We start from the raw sequence: 23,607 nt of genomic DNA on the forward strand, positions 1-23,607 counted from the left end.
TTTATTGTCATATAGTTATTATAAAACATTTAGAGTGTTATATTTTTATAATTATCTATATTCACTATATTCAACAAATAATATGAAATATAAATATTTCTACACTTATAGATATATTTCATCTATATATAATTTATTTTTGTTATACAAGAGTTAACACCAAATATATGATTTGGAATATTAATTATTTATATATTAATCGAAAATATATGTACTATTACCTTCTCAATACAGTTGTCAAAAAGTAATATAAAGCATTAATAATTTTCCTAAATTATATTATATGTTATTTTATATATTATATTTTAGTATTTTTTATCTATTTCCTTTTGTGTTCTAAATTATATTATTTAAAATAATTTTTTTATTGTAAGTTTTTTTTTTTAATTATAATAATTTATAAAGATGTTTTTTTGCTGCATTTATTTTTTTATGCTTTTTTTTTAAATGATCATTACTGAAGAACTTATAAATTTATAATTTTTAAAAAGAAAGAAAAATAAAAAATATATAAATTTTTTGATTCTAAAATATAATATATCTTATTTTAGATCTTATTTTAGTATTAAAATAAAATACATTTATTTAAATTATATAAAAACTTTAGCATTCCTTAAGTAATAATATGGTATGAATATATAAAAGAGTTATATTGGATACAAATTTTTAAAACATCAAAATTTTGTTTGCGTATTAAATTTTATAATAGAATTATTTATTTAATATATAAACGTTCATCATATTGTAGGTATATAATGCATGTTAGATTATAATTGGTGCTATAAAAAAAATTTTGTATTTTTTTTTTTTTTCCGTGCATTGTATATTATTATATGCTATGCAATAATTTATTTTTTTTTAATTATTTAATAATTTTTTAAAAGGTATAAAATGTAAAATATACTAAACTGTTATTAGAAAATGAAGAAAAAATATTTAATAATTATATTTTTAATATGTGTTAATGTACGCATTCAAATAAACATATTCTTTCTATTCTAATAAAATAAAATGTGTACGCACCAAACAAGGAATTTCATTTTTTGTTTTTTCTGAATAGTATTTATATCAAAAACTTAGAATTGTTCTGTTAGAATATTAGCTTATATATACTTTTTAAGCATGTACGAATAAAATTAGTTTCACCAGGAATTATTAATTTATGTCTTTGTTTTTCTTGTAAATAAATTCATTGGTAATATTAACAAAAATATTTTTAAAATCATCTTCTCTTATTTGTATATTATATTTATATTTTATTTATGTAGTTTAATATTAGTTAAAAATAAAATTAAATAACCAAGCAAATGACCTTATATTTTTAATATATATACTTAGCAAAATTAACAACCTTGTTAATACAACTTTTAATGTTTTTTAATTATATATTTTTATCTTAATAAATATTAAAAGTTATGATATTTTATGAAGTCACATTCTTTTCTTTATATGACATAAGCTTGTATTTAACTCTTGTTGGTTCAGATTCAAGTTATTAGAAGTATATATTCAAAAATTGATAATTCAATTTTAATTTGTAATGGTTACATACATGGTAGACAATTAATTTGCTAATTATGAAGTTTTACCAATCAAGGAAAAAATACATTTATTATATTTTGATTACACTTGCATAACAGTGTATTTAATAATATGATATACGAATTAATTTAATATTTATTACAAAATAAATTTGTAACAAAAATAAAAATTTCTTTTTATTCCAAATATTATTATGCAAATATATTAGTGAACTAAAGTTATTAAGATTTAGTATATTTTATATAGGAATTACTTCATAGTTTTTTTTTTTTTTTTATATTACTGCTAAATTATATATATATATATTAAAAAATGAAAAATTGAATAATATCCTTAAATTTACAAAATTTGCATTTATAAATGTTAATATAAATAATATATAATTAAAAATTATTCCAATTAAAAATTATATAGTAGCCATAAAATATAAATTCTTATTTGCGTTTAAAGTAAGTATTTTTTGTGGATTAGTTCCTATGTTGTATATTTTATTTTTAAAATATATTATTGTCCATAAAATAAATGCATAAATTTATGTATTAACTAATGTATCAGCTATCAAAAATATGATAGAAATGGTCGTACATATTATAGTTTTCTTCATTTGTTACTACTATTATTATATTGTTATAATAATTAATAATTTAATAGGTTTATCAAGTTTTCCAAAAATATAATTCTTATGTTAAAAATATTAATAGAAAAGTATCAATAAAAACAGTAATATTTCTTTTAAATATAGAGCAAAGCATTATTTATATTCTCTACGTTCTCTATATACTCAATATTTCGATATATTAAGAATTAAAATATATTGTTTTTTATTTTGTTTTGAAAATAATTAATAAATATTTACTTAATATACTGTATTAAATTAATAATTTACATGTTTTGTATATTTATTAATTAATTAAAATAACTTCATTTTAATTAATTTTATTTTTATGTACATATAGTTAAGATAAAAAATTTATAATATACATTTAAATTTAAATATGATTATCTCAGTTGTAAGAAAAATTATAGTTATATAGTTTTCATTATGTTTTTACTAAAAAATATGAAAAACAGATTAAATAAAAAGTAATTGTATATTTCATTTTTAAAAGAGTACCATATTTTGTTAATTATATTCTTACTTGGTGTGTTTCTATATTAAAGTTCTATATAATGGAAAAAAAAATAAAGTCACAGTTATTTATTAAAATTCCTAAGTTTACCCTTTTAAGTTGGATATGTTATATTTACATCTATATGGTACGATATTATTATTTAAATATATTTGTGTTATTCTTGTTTTTTTTTGTTTTATTTTTGTAATTACTTTTTTTAGTGTGATATTATTTATTTTTTTGATATTCATTACTTTTTTTGATTTTTTAGAGTACATTTAATAAATACTTGGATGAAAATTACATTTATAGTAGAAAAATTCATGGAACAACATATCGTATACTGTCAAAATATAAACAGGATAAATATTCAAATGCCTTAGTTTTAAAAGAGGAAATGACAAATAATGGAATGAAGAAAAAAAAAGATATATCTAATAATATGGAAGGGTACACTGGAAAAAGAAAGCATTCAAATGGAACTCCATTAGAATTTAGAGGAAACTGTAAATCATATATGAAAAAAAACAATTGTATGTTTGAAACAAAAAAATATTCCCACTTTGAAAAAAAAATATTCAAAGAAATGGATTTTATGGATTTTCTTAAAAACAACAAGACAATTAGTAATAAGTCTTACAGAAAAATAATACGTAAAAAATGCGTACAACTATTTGTTTTACCTTTATTAATATTCTTTTTGTTATCAGTACTTCTCATAGTAGATTCATCATGGAGTTTTGCAGATGGAGATAAAGGGTTGTGGGGTACAATAGGATTTTCGGATATTTTAAAAAAATGGGGACAAAATGATGAGTGGTTGAATGCAGTATATGAGTCTCTGAAAGATGCAAAATGGTTTTGGAAGCCCATTGGAATCGCGTCTGAAAATAGCAGTGAATTGGCTGTAATATTAAGATTATTTAGAATCCTAATATATGGCTTACCGTTTTTAATATTAGGTATAACACTTATATCAAAGGTTTTTTATTATCATAAAAAAGTTAAAAAATATGAAAGAATAAAGTTCAGACAAAGATAAAATTAATAATGAGTTACATAATTTTTCTGTAATAAAATAATCAATGTGAACTAATAATTACAATATATATAAATATATATAATAAGCATATCAATAATTGCTTAATTCTTGTATATGAACATACAGATAAGGGAATTTTTTATAAACAAGTTAAAAAAATTCTATCTTAGTTTTTTTGTGAATCAGAATGTTTTAATATATTTCTATCTGTAGTTTTAATTATTGTTTGAGCTTTAATGTAAATAATGGCTTCGGGTATATTAATGTATTCCTGTAAATTCGTATAAGTATATGTTTTTGTACATTATTATTACTATATAAAAAGATAATCTATACAATTTTATCAACATATTGTGCTGATTTATATTTTAACTATAATAGGATTTCTTTTTATTTGATCTCTTTCTAATCTAAAATGGTTATTTGTTGATATATTTAGATAAATGTTTAATTAGATTTATATTAAAAAAGGATGTATTACATTTTTCATTTAACAAATAAATGTGAACGCATATTGTTGTATTGATACATATATATTATATAAGGAAACATTTAATATTTATTATATATATAAGTTTATTAATAATGTGTTATAGAACTTATTTATTTAAACGTCCTTTTAACAAACATTTATTTTTTTTTTAATGGTTTAAAGAGAAAATATAGATATACATTAAATTATTATTTTTATTAAATATTTTTTTGTTTAGAATCGATTAACTTAGCATTTATACATATGACCAGTTAATGTAGTGCTAAACACTTTTCATTTCTTATAATTGCGCTTAATTTTATAAAATTACTTAAATATATATTATATTGAATATTTATACATATTTCAAGTTTATATTTATTATTTTTTATTTTTTACGATATAAAATGATAATATTAATGAATTAAATATACTTATATATTAATAGATAATATGAATTATTTTTATTTTTTTTTTGCCTTTCATAATAGTAAAATTGTAAATATATCAATACCTCACTAAAAAAGTGAATTATAGTTAGGTGTCATGGATAAATATATATTTGTTCTGCATTCATCTAATAATTTGCAAATAATATTTTATATTTATGTCCTTTTTTTTTATGTCTAAAAATATATCAATTGAAGAGTTATTATTATTTTAAAGGTGTAAAAAAAATATATATTTAAATTATATTGACAAATACCAATACATTTATATTTATAATGTAAATTTTTAGATAAAATATTATTAAAAGAAGCATTATTTTTTTATTGATAATTAATATGCATATTATATTTTTTTTTTTAATTAGATATGTTTTATTTTAGCTTTATTAAAAAAATTTCAATATTTTATTGTAAAAGTTTTTATTAAATAAGTATAATAATTTTATATTAGAAATATTAATAAATTACTGTTTAAAAAAAAAAGGAAAAAATCTATTAAAATTTCCTTTGTAAAAGTAAAAATATTTTTATTACATTTTAGACAATAATACTGAAGGAAAAAAATGAATTAGTCTAATTGCATACTATGCTGAACATATTACCATCTAAAAATAAAATATATTAGGATACATAATAAATTTATAAGATAGCATTAAAAGAAAGAATATTGGATCTAGAGGTGAATGCTGATATAATAAGATATTTATACTACTACATATATATAGTAGCATAATTCATTTATTGTGTAAATATATATTAAGGACAAAAATATATTTTTTATAAGGAACTTAATATATTTGTATATTACTGCTTAATTGAGTAAAATCATAAATAATTTAAAAAAATATGATTTATTTTTAAAAGAAAATACTAAAATATTGTTTAGAAATAATAAATATAGAAAAAACAAAAAACTTGTATTTATATTTAAATTTTTAAGAGGAATATATGAGGTAGAGAATTTATTTTTCATAAATAATCTCATAATACGTATATATTTGTTTTTAAACATTTTAAAAATGGAATGGCTTATACTTTATATGGCAATATTTTATGTGATATAAAACGTTAAATACCGAAATCCTTGTAACATAAAAAGATAGATAAGGAGGTTGAATATATGTTGAGGTAAAAGTATAAATAATGTAAAACTATAAAAATATAATGATATTAATTTTTGTAATATTTTAACATTTTCTAATGCCGTTTATTATTACCTTGTATAAATAATTTATTTTAAAGATAACTACAATATAACGATATATTTCAGATTATTACAATAATATCTTGTGAGTATAACTTTTTCATAATTATCACTGTTTGAGTTCCACATAAAGAAGGCAAGTATTTGGGTATAATATATTTTTTGTTTATAATTTTTTAATAAATGATTATTTGTTTTTATATTTATGTTTATGTTTATGTTTATTTATTTTAGTACACCTTTAATATTTGCTCCTGACATAACATATTTTTAAAGGAATAAATAAAAAATAATATATACCTTCTGAAATTAATAGAAAAATTACTAAAACATACATTTTAGTAAATTATTTTGTCTTATCCTATTTTTTGTGTGCAAATTATTCATTATATATATTATACTTAATTGTAAATTCATTTCATCTGGAATATTCATTAATTAATATAATTGCATGCAATATTTCTATAAACATTTTATCTTTAACAACATTTGTTTTTTATCCTTTTTCTACCATATTAGTATTTCTTCTAAATATATATATAATAAATAAAAAATTAAAGTATAATGTCCTCCAATATAGCGATTTTTCATTGAGAAATGATAGAATAAATCAAAATTAAAAATTGTAATTTTTAAAAATAATAGCACAAATATAAAGAATGAATTACTGTTTGCTTTATAGTGTCTATATCTTTATAGATTAGGTAGTATAGATTAAATTCATCATTTTAAGAGAATTATACACAATAAAATATATTCATTAAGGAGAAACTAATTCCCCTACTATAATTGTAATAATACACAAAGTTTTTGTTTTATTTTGTTATTATTATTTTTATAGTGTTATAATAATTAATGTTCTACAAAATATATCTAGATTTTCCTAAATACAATATTTACAAATTTAGAATTATTATTATGATAACAACCTTAAAATTATTAATTATTACGTTAATATATTGAAGAATATATTATATATGTACTGCACATTCTATGTAGTAGATAAACTCAATATTTACATATAATATAAAAACCCTTACTTATTTCTTATTTTATTCCGAAAATAATTAATAAAAGCATTACCTAATTAATACACTACATTAAATTAAATATATATTTAATTATATACGAACAAATTCTAGTTAATTTATTTTTATAAAACTTATATTTATATTAATATAACATTATTAGTTATACAATATATTTCTAAAGTTATGTTACTATTTATATGTAGTATTATTAATTATAATTATATATATTTTATTATATTTTTATGAGAGTATTATAAAAAAAAAAAATTTAATAAATATAGAACTGTTTGTTATTGGAAGTACATTATATTTTTGTTAACATTTTCCTTAATATAATATAGTATTAAAGATATATATAATGGGACACAAAATTAATATAAAAATATTTATTAAAATTGCTAAGTTTATCATTCTATCATGGATAAGCAATTTTAGTAATTATGTGGTAAAACAATATCATATAAGTATAATATTTATTATTTATAATTTTTTTGTTTTGTATTAATCATTACAATATATTACCATTAGTTTATTTATTCTTATTAATTATAATCATTTACTTTGAATTTTTAGTGTATATCTGGCAAATCTTAGGACGGAAACTGTAAGTATGATAGGAAAATAGATATAAAACGTTATAGATTATTAGAAAAATATAAACATGACAAAGATTCAAATAATATACTTTTAAAAAAAAGATTCCCAAATGCTGAAATTGATAAACAGAAAGACATATCTCATAATGAAAAAGTAACGAAAAGAAAAAATAAAAAATCAAATAAAAGTTTATTAAATAAGTCGCAGTACTATACAGAAAATGTAGATTATAATAATGAAATTTTTGATGGAAAACACTTTCATTTTGAAAAAAAATGGATTAAAAAAAGAAATTATGATGATTTGATTGAAAAAAAGAGGAGATTTCGTGGTATATCATTAAAAAATAAAATGTAGAAGCTATGGATTTGGAGTTATATTTTTTCTTTTTTCTTTGTCATGAATAACTTCTTCAACAGTAAGAAGAATGGGATATTTAAATAATGTAAACGAGAAGCTTATAGAACTTATAAAATTAATTGTAATGTTGGAAGATGTATACACAATACAACCCTATACTAGTATAATGGCCTTTGGGATACATATCACTATGACAGATATCCTATTTTTGATAAGCATTTAGAAGATCTCTTGCAATAACGAAAGGTATAAAAAAATCAAGTTGATGACTGAGTTAAATTTATATTAGAGAATATGTATATATGTGTAAGAACGTCTTTAATAAGTAAAAATAGCCTTAATATTTTCAGTGATATACTTAAGAACCTTATATATAATTCTAATATATTATAAATGCACATGTTCCTACGTGGTCTCTTTGATATCTAACAATAAAACATTATATTCATTTTTTCTGAAATTAAATATTTTAATATTTTATAATTTATATTTTAAATTAATTTGGTAGCCTAATATAATTTTATGGCATAATTTGTATATTTGCAACTTTATATATATTTGTAGGAATATTTATGTTTTTGTTTTTAAATGAATATATATTAGCATATTTTATATAATTTTTGTAGATCTGTGATAATTTATATTTGTACTAGTATATGATTCTTTATATTATATACCTGACTCTATTATAAATTGACTATTTTTTCATATAATAAGAAAAATATAATATTAGCTTTAAATTAAAAATAAATGAGTCTTGTTTTGCACTTAATTACAGGAATCAAAAATATAGAGATTAATTTTTATGTATTTAAGTATTGATATATATTGCTTAGTAAAAAACATGTTTATTCTATAAAATACGTTTTGTGTAATATATAATATAAAATATATTAATTGTAAACGCCTTTTTAACAGATATTTTGTTTTTTATAGATTTAATAAATGTACAGTTATAAATGTATAAAAAAAAATTATATTTTTTAATTATGCTTATAACTTCTTACTAATTGAGGGATTAAATATAATAACAATTATGAAAAGAGTTAACACCAATTATTTTATTATTATTCCAAGTTAGAGTGTTAATTAAGTTTAGTGAAAATTAATTAAATATATATTAATTTGGCATTTAATAAACTTAAGTTATATATTATGAAATTATTTTTTATGTTATTCAATGATTATGTTAATGAGTTAATTTTAATCATATATTATTATTAAATACGTAAAATTCTTTTTTTTTGGGGGGGATTTGATTTCTAATAATTGTACAATGATAAAAATATAATATATATATCTGTAAAAATCTAAATTATCATCAATAGTAATCGAAATAAATATATATTTTGTACAAGCATTTCATTATATGTAGGTATTTATTTATATATTTGTACTATATTCATGGTCTTTTATAAATATATAAGTAAAGATTTAATATTATTTCAAGAATGCAAAATGATACATATAGTTTATACTCACTGATAAGAACTCTCTTATATTTAAATTCTCATTTTGTAAATGAAATAAAACAAAACAAAAAACACAAACTGTTTTCTTATATACAATTCATATATACAAATATATTTTTGGCTTAGATGCACGAGTTAGTATTCAAGTTACTTCTAAGAACGGTTCACCACAAATTAGTGTAATTTCGTTTTTACTATAAAATGCATGTGCGTTATTATTTATATGGTGTATGACAAAGTTGTTGTAATATATAAGTTTATACATACTTTTAATATTTTATTATTACTATTACGTAGTTCCTTAATTAATTGTATTTTATAGTTATTAATTATATTTGCTTAATGTAATAAAACGTAAAGAATAAAATATATGTGTTTTTATTGTTTATTGAATAAAAAAATATATTAATGAAACAATGATATTTTGATAATTATGCAACTATGTAAGTATTAATATATATTCTTACTTTTATTTTATTATATAATATTAAAATTTCTTCTAAGTATATATATATATATTTATTTATTTAAAAAACGAAATAAATAATAAATTATAGAGTAGAATTTAAAAAAAATCCATTTACAAGTAATATGAATTAAACTTAATTTAAAAGCGTAATTTACAAAAATTATTATACAAAAATAAAAAATTCTCATTTATTGAATTTTTAAATATATATTAAATTATATATTTTGTAATATCTAGTAAATTATATTTTTCTAGATACATTATAGATCATTAAATAATTAAATTACCGTAATTAATATAATATAAACTGTTGTATTAACTATGCTTTATTTAACCTTATTATTATTAGAATATTATAATAATTTATATTATAAAACATTAATTTCCAATTTTTGAAAACAAATGGTTTTTAAAATTAGAATTATTAAAATAAAAATATTGCTAAAATTGGTTATCTAAATACAGGGAAAATTCATTGCCTATATTCTCTACATTCTATATGCTACTACATGAAATATATTTTTGGAAATATTCAGTAAACTTATTTTTATTTTAACATATTTATAAGTGATGAATAAAAAAATATTTAATTATTGTTCAACATTAAATAATTAAACTATATTTTTTGAATATTTATAAATGTATACAAATTATTTTTTTTAATAAAAATTAATTTATTAAAAGCAAAATAAAGATAAGAATTTTATTATATATTATTAAAGATATTTTTCATTGTGTCTACTGTTAAATATATTATATGTACTTTTTTTTTTTATCGCATCATAAATACATAAAAGAAAAATGAAAAAAATACTAAATATATAATTAATTATTTTTTAACATTAAAATAATATTATACTATTGTTTATTTATTCTTTCTTGAATAAGTTATAGTATTAAAATTTTATATCATGGAAAAAAAAATGATGATACTTTTACGTATTAAAATTTATGCGTTTATACTTTTATCCTGGACATACTATTTTAAAAATGACGTAGTATGAAAATATTATTTGAAAATATTTTGGTTATTACCATTTTTAGTGTTTTATTTTCGTTAATAAGCTTTTTTAGCATAGAATATTTCATTCATTAAATAACAAATGTATACTTTGTTTTTTTTAGAGTGTATTTAAGATGTCTGCGGTTGATAATTACAAGCTTGAAAAAAAAATAGATGCAAGCAGATATAGGATACTAGCAAACTATAAACAGGATAAGGATTCATGTGCTGTATATTTACAAGAATATATACCAAAATATCCATCAAACGAAAAAAGGTACATATCTAATAATGAAGAAAAAACCACAGAAACAAAAAAGCAGTCAAATGGAAGCGCATTAGTGAATGAAGGAGGTCATAAGCAACATATGAAAAATAAATCTTTTATGTTTGAAACAAGAGCATATTCTCGTATAGAAAAAAAAATATTCAAAGAATTAGATTACTTAGATTTTCTTTAAAACAACAGAACTATTACTAATAAGTTTTTCAGAAAAATAATATTTAAAAAATACAAAGTACGAATTTGTTTACCTTTATTCTTATTCTTGTTTTTATCAATCTCAATAATATTAGATTTTTCTTGTGGTTATGGAATTATTGGGAGATTGATAAAAGTACTGAAAGACGCACATGGAACTAAATGGTCTAGGCCTTTGCGTGCTTTCGTGCGGAACCTAAATTTAGACTTTTTGTGGTATAAGAAAACGGTTAAGATTATGAAAAAAGGAAGTCCAACTCCTATAAATTGGACTTTTATAACTAAACCATTTCTAATTTATATAATTTATTGTATACCTCTCCTAATACTGGGTATCAGCATTATATTAGGAATTTTTTACTACCATAAAAAAGTAAAAAAATATCAAGAAATTAAGTTCAGGAAAAGGTAAAACCTCTAATAAGTAATATGTTAGTTTGTGTAATCTTCAATATGAACTGATATATATGTATCATCCCTATTAATATGCCTAATAAACATTCCCATAATTTCTTATATTTTATAATTGCATCCATATACATATGGTATTTTTAGGATACAACAGTTAAAATATATGTTCATTGTTTTTTTGTGAATTTAAAATTTTTCTTTTTTCTAAACATGTATATTCTGCAATTATTATAGAATTATTAAATATACATTATGAACTAGTAAATATATGTGATTATGTCAATGGATTCTTATGAAAAATATATATTTTTATATTATAATTCATATATTTTAAGACAATTTATATAATTGTCTTTAAATAGGGTGTTAATGTTTGAATTATAAAATATTGTACATTCTAATTTTCAATATTTCACAGTAAAACTATTATATATTGACTAAATTATAAATATTTTTTGTTATTTTTTGGGTAAAAATTAACGTGATTTTTTTTATTTTTAATGAAATATACTGAAAGTGTTTTGTTCCGATACATGTGTATATACGCATGTTTTGTTATTTACTTTTAAAAAAAAATAATATCATATTATAATATGAATGATCTATAATAGATTACTATCTTTATAAAATTAATTATTTGCAATTAAAGAGTTAAAAGCATATATCGCATTATTATAATGATTAAATGAATTATTAATTAATATTTAAAAACTATTTTTATATATATTATATTGAAAATTTTTATATAAATATATTACGAATTTTACACATATCCTATGTCATTGAATCATTAAAATAAAGATTTGAATTTAATCAGATATTATTAATTAGTATGTCGAAATTTAGTTTTATTTTTATGTTTATTTCGTAATAGTAAATTTAGAAAAATACATTATATGAGGGTAAAATAAAAATTTTAATTAAGCATAATGAAAAAAAATATATACAGTTGTAAAAACATGTAATTATTTGTAAATAAAAAATTACATATTCGTGCTCTTTACACTCCTTCCATATATATATGATGTAAATTGTTAAAATAATTTAAAATGTATATAATAATAAAGTTTATATTAATTAATAATTTCTTCAAAAAATAATGACAATTTTTCAACAAAATAAATGTTAAAGAATATTTTGTTTTAATATATAACTTATGAATGTGTAATATTTTTTATATTTCTTATATATTTTTAAATAAGGTATAATTTAAAATTTAATATATTTTTTTTTTTACCGTTTAGTTAAAAAATTTAAAGCATAAGTTTCTGCTATCAACCGTTTTTGAGTAAAATTAATAAATACAATTCACATATTAAATTTGATTTTTCATATTTTCTAATCAAACTCATAATATACCTTTAATTATATTTTAGTTACAATAATAGAATAAATTTAAAAATATATCGTGGAATCTCTTAAATAACGCATAAATTTACCATTTTATATAAATGCATACTTATATATTAAAGATCATAATAACATCATATATAGAAAATTCTGTGTGAGAGAGAAAATATTTCTAATTATTGTTTAAATGAAAAACATATATATTTATATATATATTATTAACATTAAATGTTTTTTTATTTGAATAGAATATCTTTTTCTATGAATATAATATAAGCATATATATGGCATAAATTATTGTGATAATGTATTTTTTTACTTTTACATTTACAACTATATTAAAAAAAAATAAATAATTAAATTAGAATCGATTCTATTTTATATGGTTATTGTTTAATTAAAAGCAATGTAAAAACTGAGAATATCGATACTTATTTACTTAAAAATTTGAGAAGAAATATCGAAATGAAATTTATTACAATTGTTTCATTTTTTTTATGTCATAAAATAACCTATATATTTATTGTTATATTGTTCATAATAATTTGATGTATACATGAATTTAAAATTCTTTTAGATTATATGTTATAATAAAAATGATTTATGGATTTATAAAAACTGTTTAAAATATTTTACGAGTTTTACACAAATATTCTATAAAATAATATTATCAGAATTATAATTATATACTAGACTTCGAAGGTTATTACAGACAACCATGTAAATATAAGATACTGTGGATAAATCAAAGAACAATTTGAATATTTCTATATTTTTATATAATTATTTTAATTGAATATAGGATGAAAATTATAGAAAAGGAACATTACACATAAGAAGTCATATTTGTTGTAATTATTTGTACGTTTCCACCTAATTCATAGAATATATATTTCAAAGAATACTATAATTAAAATATTATTATTTATTGTAATTATAAATGATGTGGTGTAATATATTTTTGATTATGATTTTTATGGTTCCTTTTGTGTCAACTGATATTGATATATAAAAATTATATTTTTATATTATATGAAAACAAAGTTACATATATTTATTATTTCTAGTTGCACTGACTTTTAAACAGGATTACTATAGTAACGCACAATCATTTTATATTCGTCTATGATGTTTTTCAAATTTAGATAATATTATAATTTAAAAAAATGTGACATTTCGAAATAAAGTAATACATTAATTTAAGCAAAGCGTATAAAGTATATTATTTAAAAAACAGCTGTAAACGATATTTAAAAGGAACTTTTTTAATTGTTAATTATGGAGAATTGCAATATACAAAAATTAGTATAGGAGAACAAATATATAAATAAATAAATAAATAAATAAAATATAAATCTGTGAACAAATTACATATGTATTATTAGAGTATTATATAAGAATTCAATTCATATATTATGAATTTTTAAAAATATTCTTTCTTTTTATTTTTACATTTTAATATAGACAGACATATAAGTTACTGAACTGTCATATATAACCATATGAAAAAAACAAAATATAATACACTCTTTTAATGAAAGTTTTATATATAAAATAACATTGTATGTCAATATATAGCATTGTTCTAATGTTATAATAAGTTTTTTTTTTTTTTTAAATATAACGATAAATTGAAGAATATGCAAATAATACAAGGTATAAACATAAAAAAAATTTCACTTTTTTTCTTTTATGTATTTTACAATAAAAATTTAGTAACGATTGATTTTTTCTTGTTCTTTTAGATTTTTTCTCATATCTATTATATACTTCGATGTGTATATTTTAATTTCTGTTTGATTTTACTATATACATATTGTTTCATTTTGGAGTCTCTTCAATTTATATATAGAGTTTTATCTTTTTTTATTTCATTTTTTTTGAACTTTTTTTATGTATATACATGTATGAATGAGGATATAATATAAAATGTACATGTATATATATCCCTAAAATTTTCTTTATTTCAAATTTTCATTTCTCCCATTTATCTCATTTTAACCTAACTTTTTGTCTTCCTTTTTTTTTGAAGTTAGTATGTAAAAAATTAAAATAAAAAAATAATATATTAATAAATTGTAATAATATTTCCTTGTGTATAAATTTTTAAAAATATGATAAATTATAAATTTAGCTTTACAATTGTAAAAAAGTCAATGTATGGTAAGTATAAGATAGAACTGTTATAATAATTGTATTAAAGTACGTAATACTAATTGTTATACTTATTTTATTTTTTGCATTTGATATATTGCTTTTCGTTGTAGTCTTAAATATTAAAGAAATATAAATGCATAAATTCTAATAAATATAAAATATGAGAATTGAGGGAATTATCGCTGTGTACATGAATAATACGCTTTCTTTTTATAGGTTAACTGTATCTTTATCAAGATAAATTAATCATCCTGAAAGAAGGTTATGTTAAAAAAAGAGGAATAAAAAAGGAGATAAACATTATCTGATAAGGCCATGGAAAAGTGGCTCCAGTAAAATAAAAAAAGGTAAAATATAATAAAATATGATTAATACTGATACACAATGTATATATATAGTTGGACATTTTAAGATAATTTTTTTTTTCCGTTTTTTTTTAAGTTTAAACAGGAATTACAAAGATGTTTTTCTAAAAAGGAAAATGGATATACACACAAGTGTTTTATGAAAAGGAGACAGAAATAAAATGGTTGTGTATCTCTTTACAACATTTTCCTAAATTATTTTTTCTTTCCTTAGCATGAATGAAAGGGTGAAAAATAGAAAAATTGAGCAATTAATTATATAATTTGTTGGGAATTAAAGATACAAAAGTTGATAACTATTGTTTTCAAAAAATTTATATATGTCATCTATTATGATATACCATGTATATATACATTGGCGATGAACATACATGTATGTTAATGCGCATGGGCGCGTGCCTATATATAAATATGTATACTTACATAATGTAATGTATCCATTTATATATTTTAATACATGTATATTTATACATTTTAAAAGACGTATTTTTTTTTTTAAACTTGAAAAATATATTGAATTATTTATCTATATTTATAATACGGTTGATAGAGGCGTGTTTTCCTGCGTAAACAGACGGTACATAAAAATAATAATAACTAATAAAACAAATAAAATATATTTTTTACAACTTCATTTATCTATTTCGTTTTATGAAATCATTATTGCAGTTCCTTTTGATGGATGAGCTTCATATATATATATATATATGTAGATTTTTTTTTATGTTGTACCGTACATATGTGAAACGAACGAAAGATCTCATAAGAAGAATACATTTATAAAGACACCAAAGTATATTAAAATCATTTAAAATAAAATATATCGAATAGGGTATTTATCGTCATTAAGTAATTTTAAGTATATAAATAAATGAAAAAATATGGGTTACCAATTTCGTTCATGTTGTGTATTCTCATCGAATATCATTATTCATAGATCTATGCTTACGTATGCATATAGCATGTTTATATATATTTTTTTTTTTTTTTCATGTACTAGCTTTTCTTGCGCGTGTTAGATTGTTTATATTGAAAAGTCATAACAGGAAGCACGTAAATAAATAAATATATATATACAAATGTTGTGTTTTGAAAATTTATTCACTCGTTATGTCTCTGACTACCTTCTGATGTTCTCCCGTTTTAGTTATTTGCATGTAATTGTATGTTTATATGAATAGGAAAGTATAAAACATATGATAAAATTCTTATGAACGAAAAGGAGAATATCAGCAATGCATGAAGTTTATTGAAAGAGATGCTTTCTTAATATTGTTAATAATTAAAACGATTAAGAACAAAAATATACATTAATCGACCTATACAGGAAGTTGTTTAAATTAATTTGTAAAAATTAATAATTCAAGTGTATCCCTATTCTATATCGCGTCCAAATTGTAAACTTTTGAATACATTTATAGATAATTTTTTTAGAGGGTTTTTTATATTGTACATTTATTGTAAGAACTGGGAAATATGAAACAAGAATGTAAAAAATGCAAACGTATAAAGACAAATGTAAAATTTAATTTAGTCTAAATCGAAGTAGCACCCTTTATATATGAATATATGTATAAATATTCTGACGTGAAATTACTCGTAGATACCCATGTTTATAATGTTCTACACCAAAAAATAAGCACATTAGGAAATGTATATATGTATTAATGCAGACTGCATATAAAAAACTCTGGCATGTAATTATGTATATAAATAATTAATTCATTTACAAGATAGAGCAGAATAGAGAAAATTTTACTATTATTTTTGTTAATTTTTTTTTTTTTTTTTTTGGTTACATATTTATTTTTTATATTAATATATTTTTAACAAGCACTATTTTGAAATAAAAATTATAATGAGAAATTCATATTACAAAACTAAATGCCAAAATATTTTTATTATATATATATATATATATTTTTTTTTTTTTTTTTTCGATATTTTATTTAGGATATATTCATATGTACTAATATAATTCTACTTATTAGAATGAAATATTAATAGCTCCTTAAGAATATAATAATTTATAAAATAATTGAATTAAATGAGTGACTTATATTCAGATTTATATCTTATTATTTATGTTATATTATATATGACGTTAATTATTTTCAATAAATATTACTTATATATCTATAATAGACGATTAATATAAATATTTGTTATCGACACTATGTAGCTAATATATATTTGAACCAAAGTTAGTCTATTATTGAAATGCATAATACAGAAATTACTTATTTTCTTCTTTCTGAAACTACATGTATATAGTTAAAATGAGTAAAATATATATAATGAAATTAAGTTATTCATAATATAATATTTAAGTAAATTTTAAGGATAAATTTTATTTGTACTTATGACATCATTATATATAGATGATTATTTATACATTTGTTATTTAATGAATTTTTTCTTTATGCTTTTACTAGAAAATTAATGGAAACTTAAATATATGGAAAAATATAATTAATTTATATTAATGTCTAAGAATTTTTTCAAACACTACACTTCCTTTTAAAAATATAAATGTATTGCAATAGTCATTTGATATATATATATATATATATATATATAGTTCATACATGTTTAATAGTTATTTTACTAATTTTATAAGCTATTTAATGTTATAATTAAAATATTACTCTCTATTATGTATATAAGGATTACTTATATAAGGATAGGTTATATGATTTTTTGTGAATTTTATTTATGAGCTTTTTACAGTAAATACCTCTAATTTTTTAAAACTGCTCTATTGTAATTTTAAAAATAAAATTAAGATTAATATTACTATTTAATTTGTTAAACTTGAGGTACATACTATTGAAAATGTATTACATATCCAAGAAAAATATTAAGAATTACATTTATTAGCATAAATACAGCTAAAACTCAGCATCTTGAATTTAATATTTGTAAATAAATACAAAAGAAATATTGGTCTTTTTGTTAATGAAAATTGTAGTAAGAACATTAATTGTTTTTTTCTTTATAAATATATAAAGTTATGATATTTTACGAAATAATATTTTTTATGCATTTGATTTATATACATACATAAGGATTTTGTACTAGGATTATGACTAAAGGAAGGATATTAAAAAATTTTCTTTAGTACAGTTTTAAATTCAAGGGGATACGTTAGTAGAATATTATTAATTTGTGTATTACAGATTTCTACTAATGAAAGAAAGATTAAATACATATATTACATTCTTGTTACAATTGCTTAATTGTACTACGTAGGAATCACTTAACAATTTAGTATAAAATAATTCAATAATCAAAAAAATATGTATTTTTATTCTTGATTGAATTAAACTAATACATATTTAGATTAAGAACTTTTTGATTCTATTATATTTTATAATATAATTTATGTATATCGTCACTTTTTTTTCTTTAATCTAATTTCATCAAAATACACATAAATATATATATATATATATGTAAATAAAATAAAAAAAATTATGTTTGTAAAATTAAAAATCTTTAATTTAAAAATTATAGTATAAAATATATATAATTAAAATTTATACTGTAATAATAAAAGATGAATCTTTAATTAGTCTTAAAATATATATTTTATCATATATTATTTATTGTGTTTATTATTTTAAAATATGTTATAAAACAAACAAGAATGCATATTTTCGCCTAGTAACTGAGGGAGGTAATATTAATAACACAGAACGATATGTCATATATTGTTATTTTCATCTATTGTTACTATTATAATAATAATTAATACATTTCATGAAATAATAAAAAAATTTCAAAAACATAACTTATATAAAATAAAAATTATTAATTTGTAACATTTATGAAATAGTAATTATTCTATTACTATTAGGATGAATTAATTATCTATGTTATATATTATCTATAATCTATATAAACTCTCTATATATAAATATTTAGAAATCGTTTTTTATTTTAAAAGGTTTTAATAATAAAATTATTTAATTACTACACTATATTACATAATTATTTTATTTTTTATTTCTGAATATTTTTCAATGAACTAAAATTATTTTATTAATGAATAAATCATTTACATTAAAATAAGATTAGGTAAATAATTTATGATATATTCTAAAAACTTTTTTTGTCGTTGTAATAAAATGAATTACACTTAATATATTTATTAGGTATTTACAAAGGACTAATAAATTTAATTTATAAAAAGTAATAATGCATTTTATTATTAAAAATATATTATATTAGTATTGTTATTCTTTACTTATTTTTTATATTAGAATATTAAAGGCCTTTATTATGGAACAAAGAATTAAGTTATTCTTATTTATTAAAATATATGCTTTCATAGGTTTAGCTTGGATATGTGGTCTTAGAAATAACGTAATAAAAAAATAATATATAAGGAAATATTTATTTTAAATATTCTTACTATATTATTTTTATTAATACTGTTCTATAACATAAATTATTTATTATTTAAATTAAAAATACATTAATTTTTTAGGGAAAGTTTAACAAATATTTCTATGACAACTACAATAATGATAGAAAATTAGGTATAAGAAAATATCGATTATTAGCAAAATATAAACTAGATAAGGATTCAAATATGGCGCATTTAAAAGGGGATTCAATAATTAATGAAAGGTGCAAAAAAAATTATGTATCTAGTAGTGAAAAATGGGCCAACGAAAAGAACAAAAAATTTAATAGAAATTTATTAAATAAGGCGCAATATTATACAGAAGTTGTGGATTATGATACTGGAATGTTCGATGGAAAACATTTCCATTTCGAAAAAAAATGGATAAAAAAGATAAATTATAATAATTTAGTTGAACGAAATAGAAGAATTTGTGACATAGCTTTAAAAAAAATAAAATTTAGAAGTTACGGTTTCGGAGTTACTCAATTTTTTATTTTTTTGTTGTTTGGAGTAGGATTAGCAGTATTGCCAACTTTTGAGTTTTGGAGTAGTGTGGGGGAGAAGATTAAAGATAATCCATTATTAGGTACTTTGTATAATGCTTTAGATAAGTTGAAGAATTATGAACAATTTTATATTTATTTAGCATTACTTAGCGTAATTATGATTACATTATCTGTTATGCTTATTATTGGAATATACAAGATCTTAAGAAATAATGAAAAATATAATAAAATTAAATTAATGACGGAGTAAAAGGTATAATTAGAAATATATATTTTTCTGTAAAGAATTCCTCAATGTGACGAAATAATTTTAATAATTTTTATTGTACTATAACCGAACTTGTACACGTGAACTTTTTAATATATGATAATTGAAATATATGTTTTACTTTTATTTGTTTATTTGAATGTCTTATTGTTTTGGAACTTGTATTTTAATTATATGTTGCATCATAGATAAATATTACGTTATAATATATATATTTGTATATTAAATTATATTTCTTTGGATATATAGTTTTATGCTTCAAAATGAATTATAATTGTACAATTCAAACAATTTTGTGGATGTATTATGATATATATTTGTAATAAACTTTTGTTCTTATTATTTCATATATTATTTTGGTCTAATTTTATTATTTATTCAGGTTTTTAAAAAAATTTATTAACTATTTTTAATTAAAAATAGATGTGTATTCGCTTATATTCTACATAAGGAAATGAGTGTTTATTGGTACATGGAAAAAAAAAAAAAAAAAATATATATATATATTAATAGAAAAAGACTTAATATTTATTATACAAAATTCAGTTTTTGAGAAATATTCAGCAAAACATATTTATTTTAAAAATCATTCAAAGTGCCAGTTTTTTTAGCATTTTGTATAACTCACGCTATAAATGTATATCAACACAGTCATTTAATAATAAATTATTTATAAATGCTTAATAACTTGAGGATCTTAAATATTTAAATTAAATCAAGACATAAAACAATTTATAATTTTATTATTGTTATTAATATTGCAATTAATTCAGTTTTGTTAAAATAGCTTAAATATATATTATACTGAAAATTAATATATAAACGAGCTATCTCTTTAATTTATCTTTTTGTATCATTAATATATTAAATTAATGAATTAATTGTATTCAGATATTTGTAGATCATTTTATGAAATACTTTTCTTTTTTTTTTTAATATTATTTATTTATCCGTCGTATAACATCTCATTGATATAATTAAAATTTTTTTTATTTAATTAATACAAATTTTGAATTAACTACAATTACCATTTATTATTTCTTAGAAACAATTTTATAACTAATGAATAAATATATTACCAATAAAAAAAAATTATAGGTATTTTGTTCTCGTATAAGACAGAATTTTTATTTTTAGCAAAAAAGGTATGTTGAAAATGCCTCTTCTACAATTACATTGGTTAAGTAATTATATAACTACAATATATAACTTTTTGATTATAAGGATAAATTAAGAATTACCTTAACTCATTAATAATATGCATTTTAATCATATCAATAATTATATTTTTTGTTTTTATCTTAATTCAATAAACCCTTTATTATGCATAATTATTGATGGTAATTAAAAAAAGAAATTGTCCTTGTAATTGTATACTATAAATTATAATAGTTCATGCTGCTCATTTTTAGTAATTATTTTCATTTTATTAAAAGCTCTAGTAATCTTTAATTTTATATTTTCATTCTTTTATTTTAGTATTTTTTATTATTTACATATGATTCTTTGAAAATTTTTTATAAGTTTACTAATTATTTATAAAGATACATAATAATCATTATTTTTCTCCTTTTAAATGTACGTATGTATAAAATATCACCTATCATATACTTTCTCATGAAATAATTATTAATATAATATTATTTATGGTTTGTCTGATATATTTTTTCATGTATTAATATTTCTTTTTCATTTACAATGTAGATAATTATACTTATATAAAGATTGACATATGTTATATGAAAGTGCATAAAATATGATTAATACATTTCTATTTAAAAAATATAAATTAAACTTTTATTGTAAATTAATTAATTTATATTAACACATTGTTTCAGAACAAATGCTAATTTACTTTTTTAGTACATATGTTATTCCCTAAGGTATGGTTACATTATAAAAGGAAAAATGTATATTATTTATTCTATATTAGTATCTTTTATTTAAATATAAAATGTTAAAGAATAAAAAAATGTATATTTTTACATACTATTAAGTATAAAAATAAAATTCTCCAGTGCTTTTAACATAATATAAGAGCTTTTGTATAATTTTGCTCCTTATAGAATACTTTATATAAAAAACCTCTTCTAAAAAAAATCTAACCAGAAATTATTAAGTTCATTATTTACTCTTATAATTAATAAAGAATTTTAAAAAAAGATAAAATATCATAATTTATTAATAATAAGTGCATAATGTTCTTTGAAAAAGCTTGAAAATATCCAAACGTTTATCATGTGTTGATATTAGAGAAGTAGCTGAAATCGAGATATGGCCATATATAAATATAAAAATATATATAGGAAAAAAAAACGCACAAATAACGTAATATGGATGTACATATGAAAGTACTAGATAAATACAAAAATGATAAATTAGTGATGTCAAGAGACATTTCTTTGAAATATATGTGGTATTCCTTGCAAAATGTAAAGAAAAAACAACTATGAATAATTTAGAGAGTTTAATTTGAATTTAAAAAATGAGTTATAGAATATTAATTTATTGTTCAAATATTAAACGAACTATGGAAAAAAATGATCATGAAAAAATAAGGGAAATTACATACTTTAAAGAATACACAGAAAGATTAAATAAGAAAACATATAGATATAAATGTGCGTAAAAGAACGTTAATAACTGTAAATACAACTCCTTTACATTTTATAAAAGTAATGTAAAAATATACATGAAAAAAATGGATAATTCAGGAAGTACTCATGATGGAATAATATCCTAAATGAATGATTTAACTAATTGATTAAGATATATAAGAGAGAAATACATATAAGTGGTAACGGAGTTCAATAAAGTATGTTAACGACAATTATAGGAAGTTTCGAAGATAAATGAGTTTTTAAAGAATTACATAATTGTAAAATAAAAATACCAACGGAAA

General features: G+C 18.6%; 3 protein-coding genes and 1 pseudogene across 4 annotated transcripts; all 4 read left to right on the forward strand.

The window, feature by feature from the left end:
- Window positions 1-2,712: 2,712 nt before the first annotated feature.
- Window positions 2,713-3,696, forward strand: PmUG01_00010400 (fam-l protein; the record flags this gene model as incomplete). Its single annotated transcript, XM_029008841.1, has 2 exons — window positions 2,713-2,799; window positions 2,926-3,696. The coding sequence occupies 2 exons, from the start codon at window positions 2,713-2,715 to the stop codon at window positions 3,694-3,696; spliced, it is 858 nt and encodes a 285-aa protein (XP_028858933.1).
- A 3,514-nt stretch (window positions 3,697-7,210) lies between these two features.
- PmUG01_00010500 (fam-m protein) lies at window positions 7,211-7,806 on the forward strand (the record flags this gene model as incomplete). Its single annotated transcript, XM_029008852.1, has 2 exons — window positions 7,211-7,297; window positions 7,447-7,806. 2 exons carry the CDS (start codon window positions 7,211-7,213, stop codon window positions 7,804-7,806), a joined length of 447 nt encoding a protein of 148 aa, XP_028858934.1.
- A 2,855-nt stretch (window positions 7,807-10,661) lies between these two features.
- On the forward strand, window positions 10,662-11,646 carry PmUG01_00010600 (annotated as a pseudogene). Its single transcript has 2 exons — window positions 10,662-10,748; window positions 10,888-11,646. Coding segments are annotated over exons 1-2 (846 nt in total).
- An 8,155-nt stretch (window positions 11,647-19,801) lies between these two features.
- On the forward strand, window positions 19,802-20,687 carry PmUG01_00010700 (fam-m protein; the record flags this gene model as incomplete). The annotated part of the gene is made up of 2 exons (XM_029008863.1): window positions 19,802-19,885; window positions 20,010-20,687. 2 exons carry the CDS (start codon window positions 19,802-19,804, stop codon window positions 20,685-20,687), a joined length of 762 nt encoding a protein of 253 aa, XP_028858935.1.
- Window positions 20,688-23,607: the final 2,920 nt, after the last annotated feature.

This window comes from Plasmodium malariae (genome assembly GCF_900090045.1).
Source record: "Plasmodium malariae genome assembly, contig: PmUG01_00_1, whole genome shotgun sequence".
Lineage (NCBI taxonomy): Eukaryota > Apicomplexa > Aconoidasida > Haemosporida > Plasmodiidae > Plasmodium > Plasmodium malariae.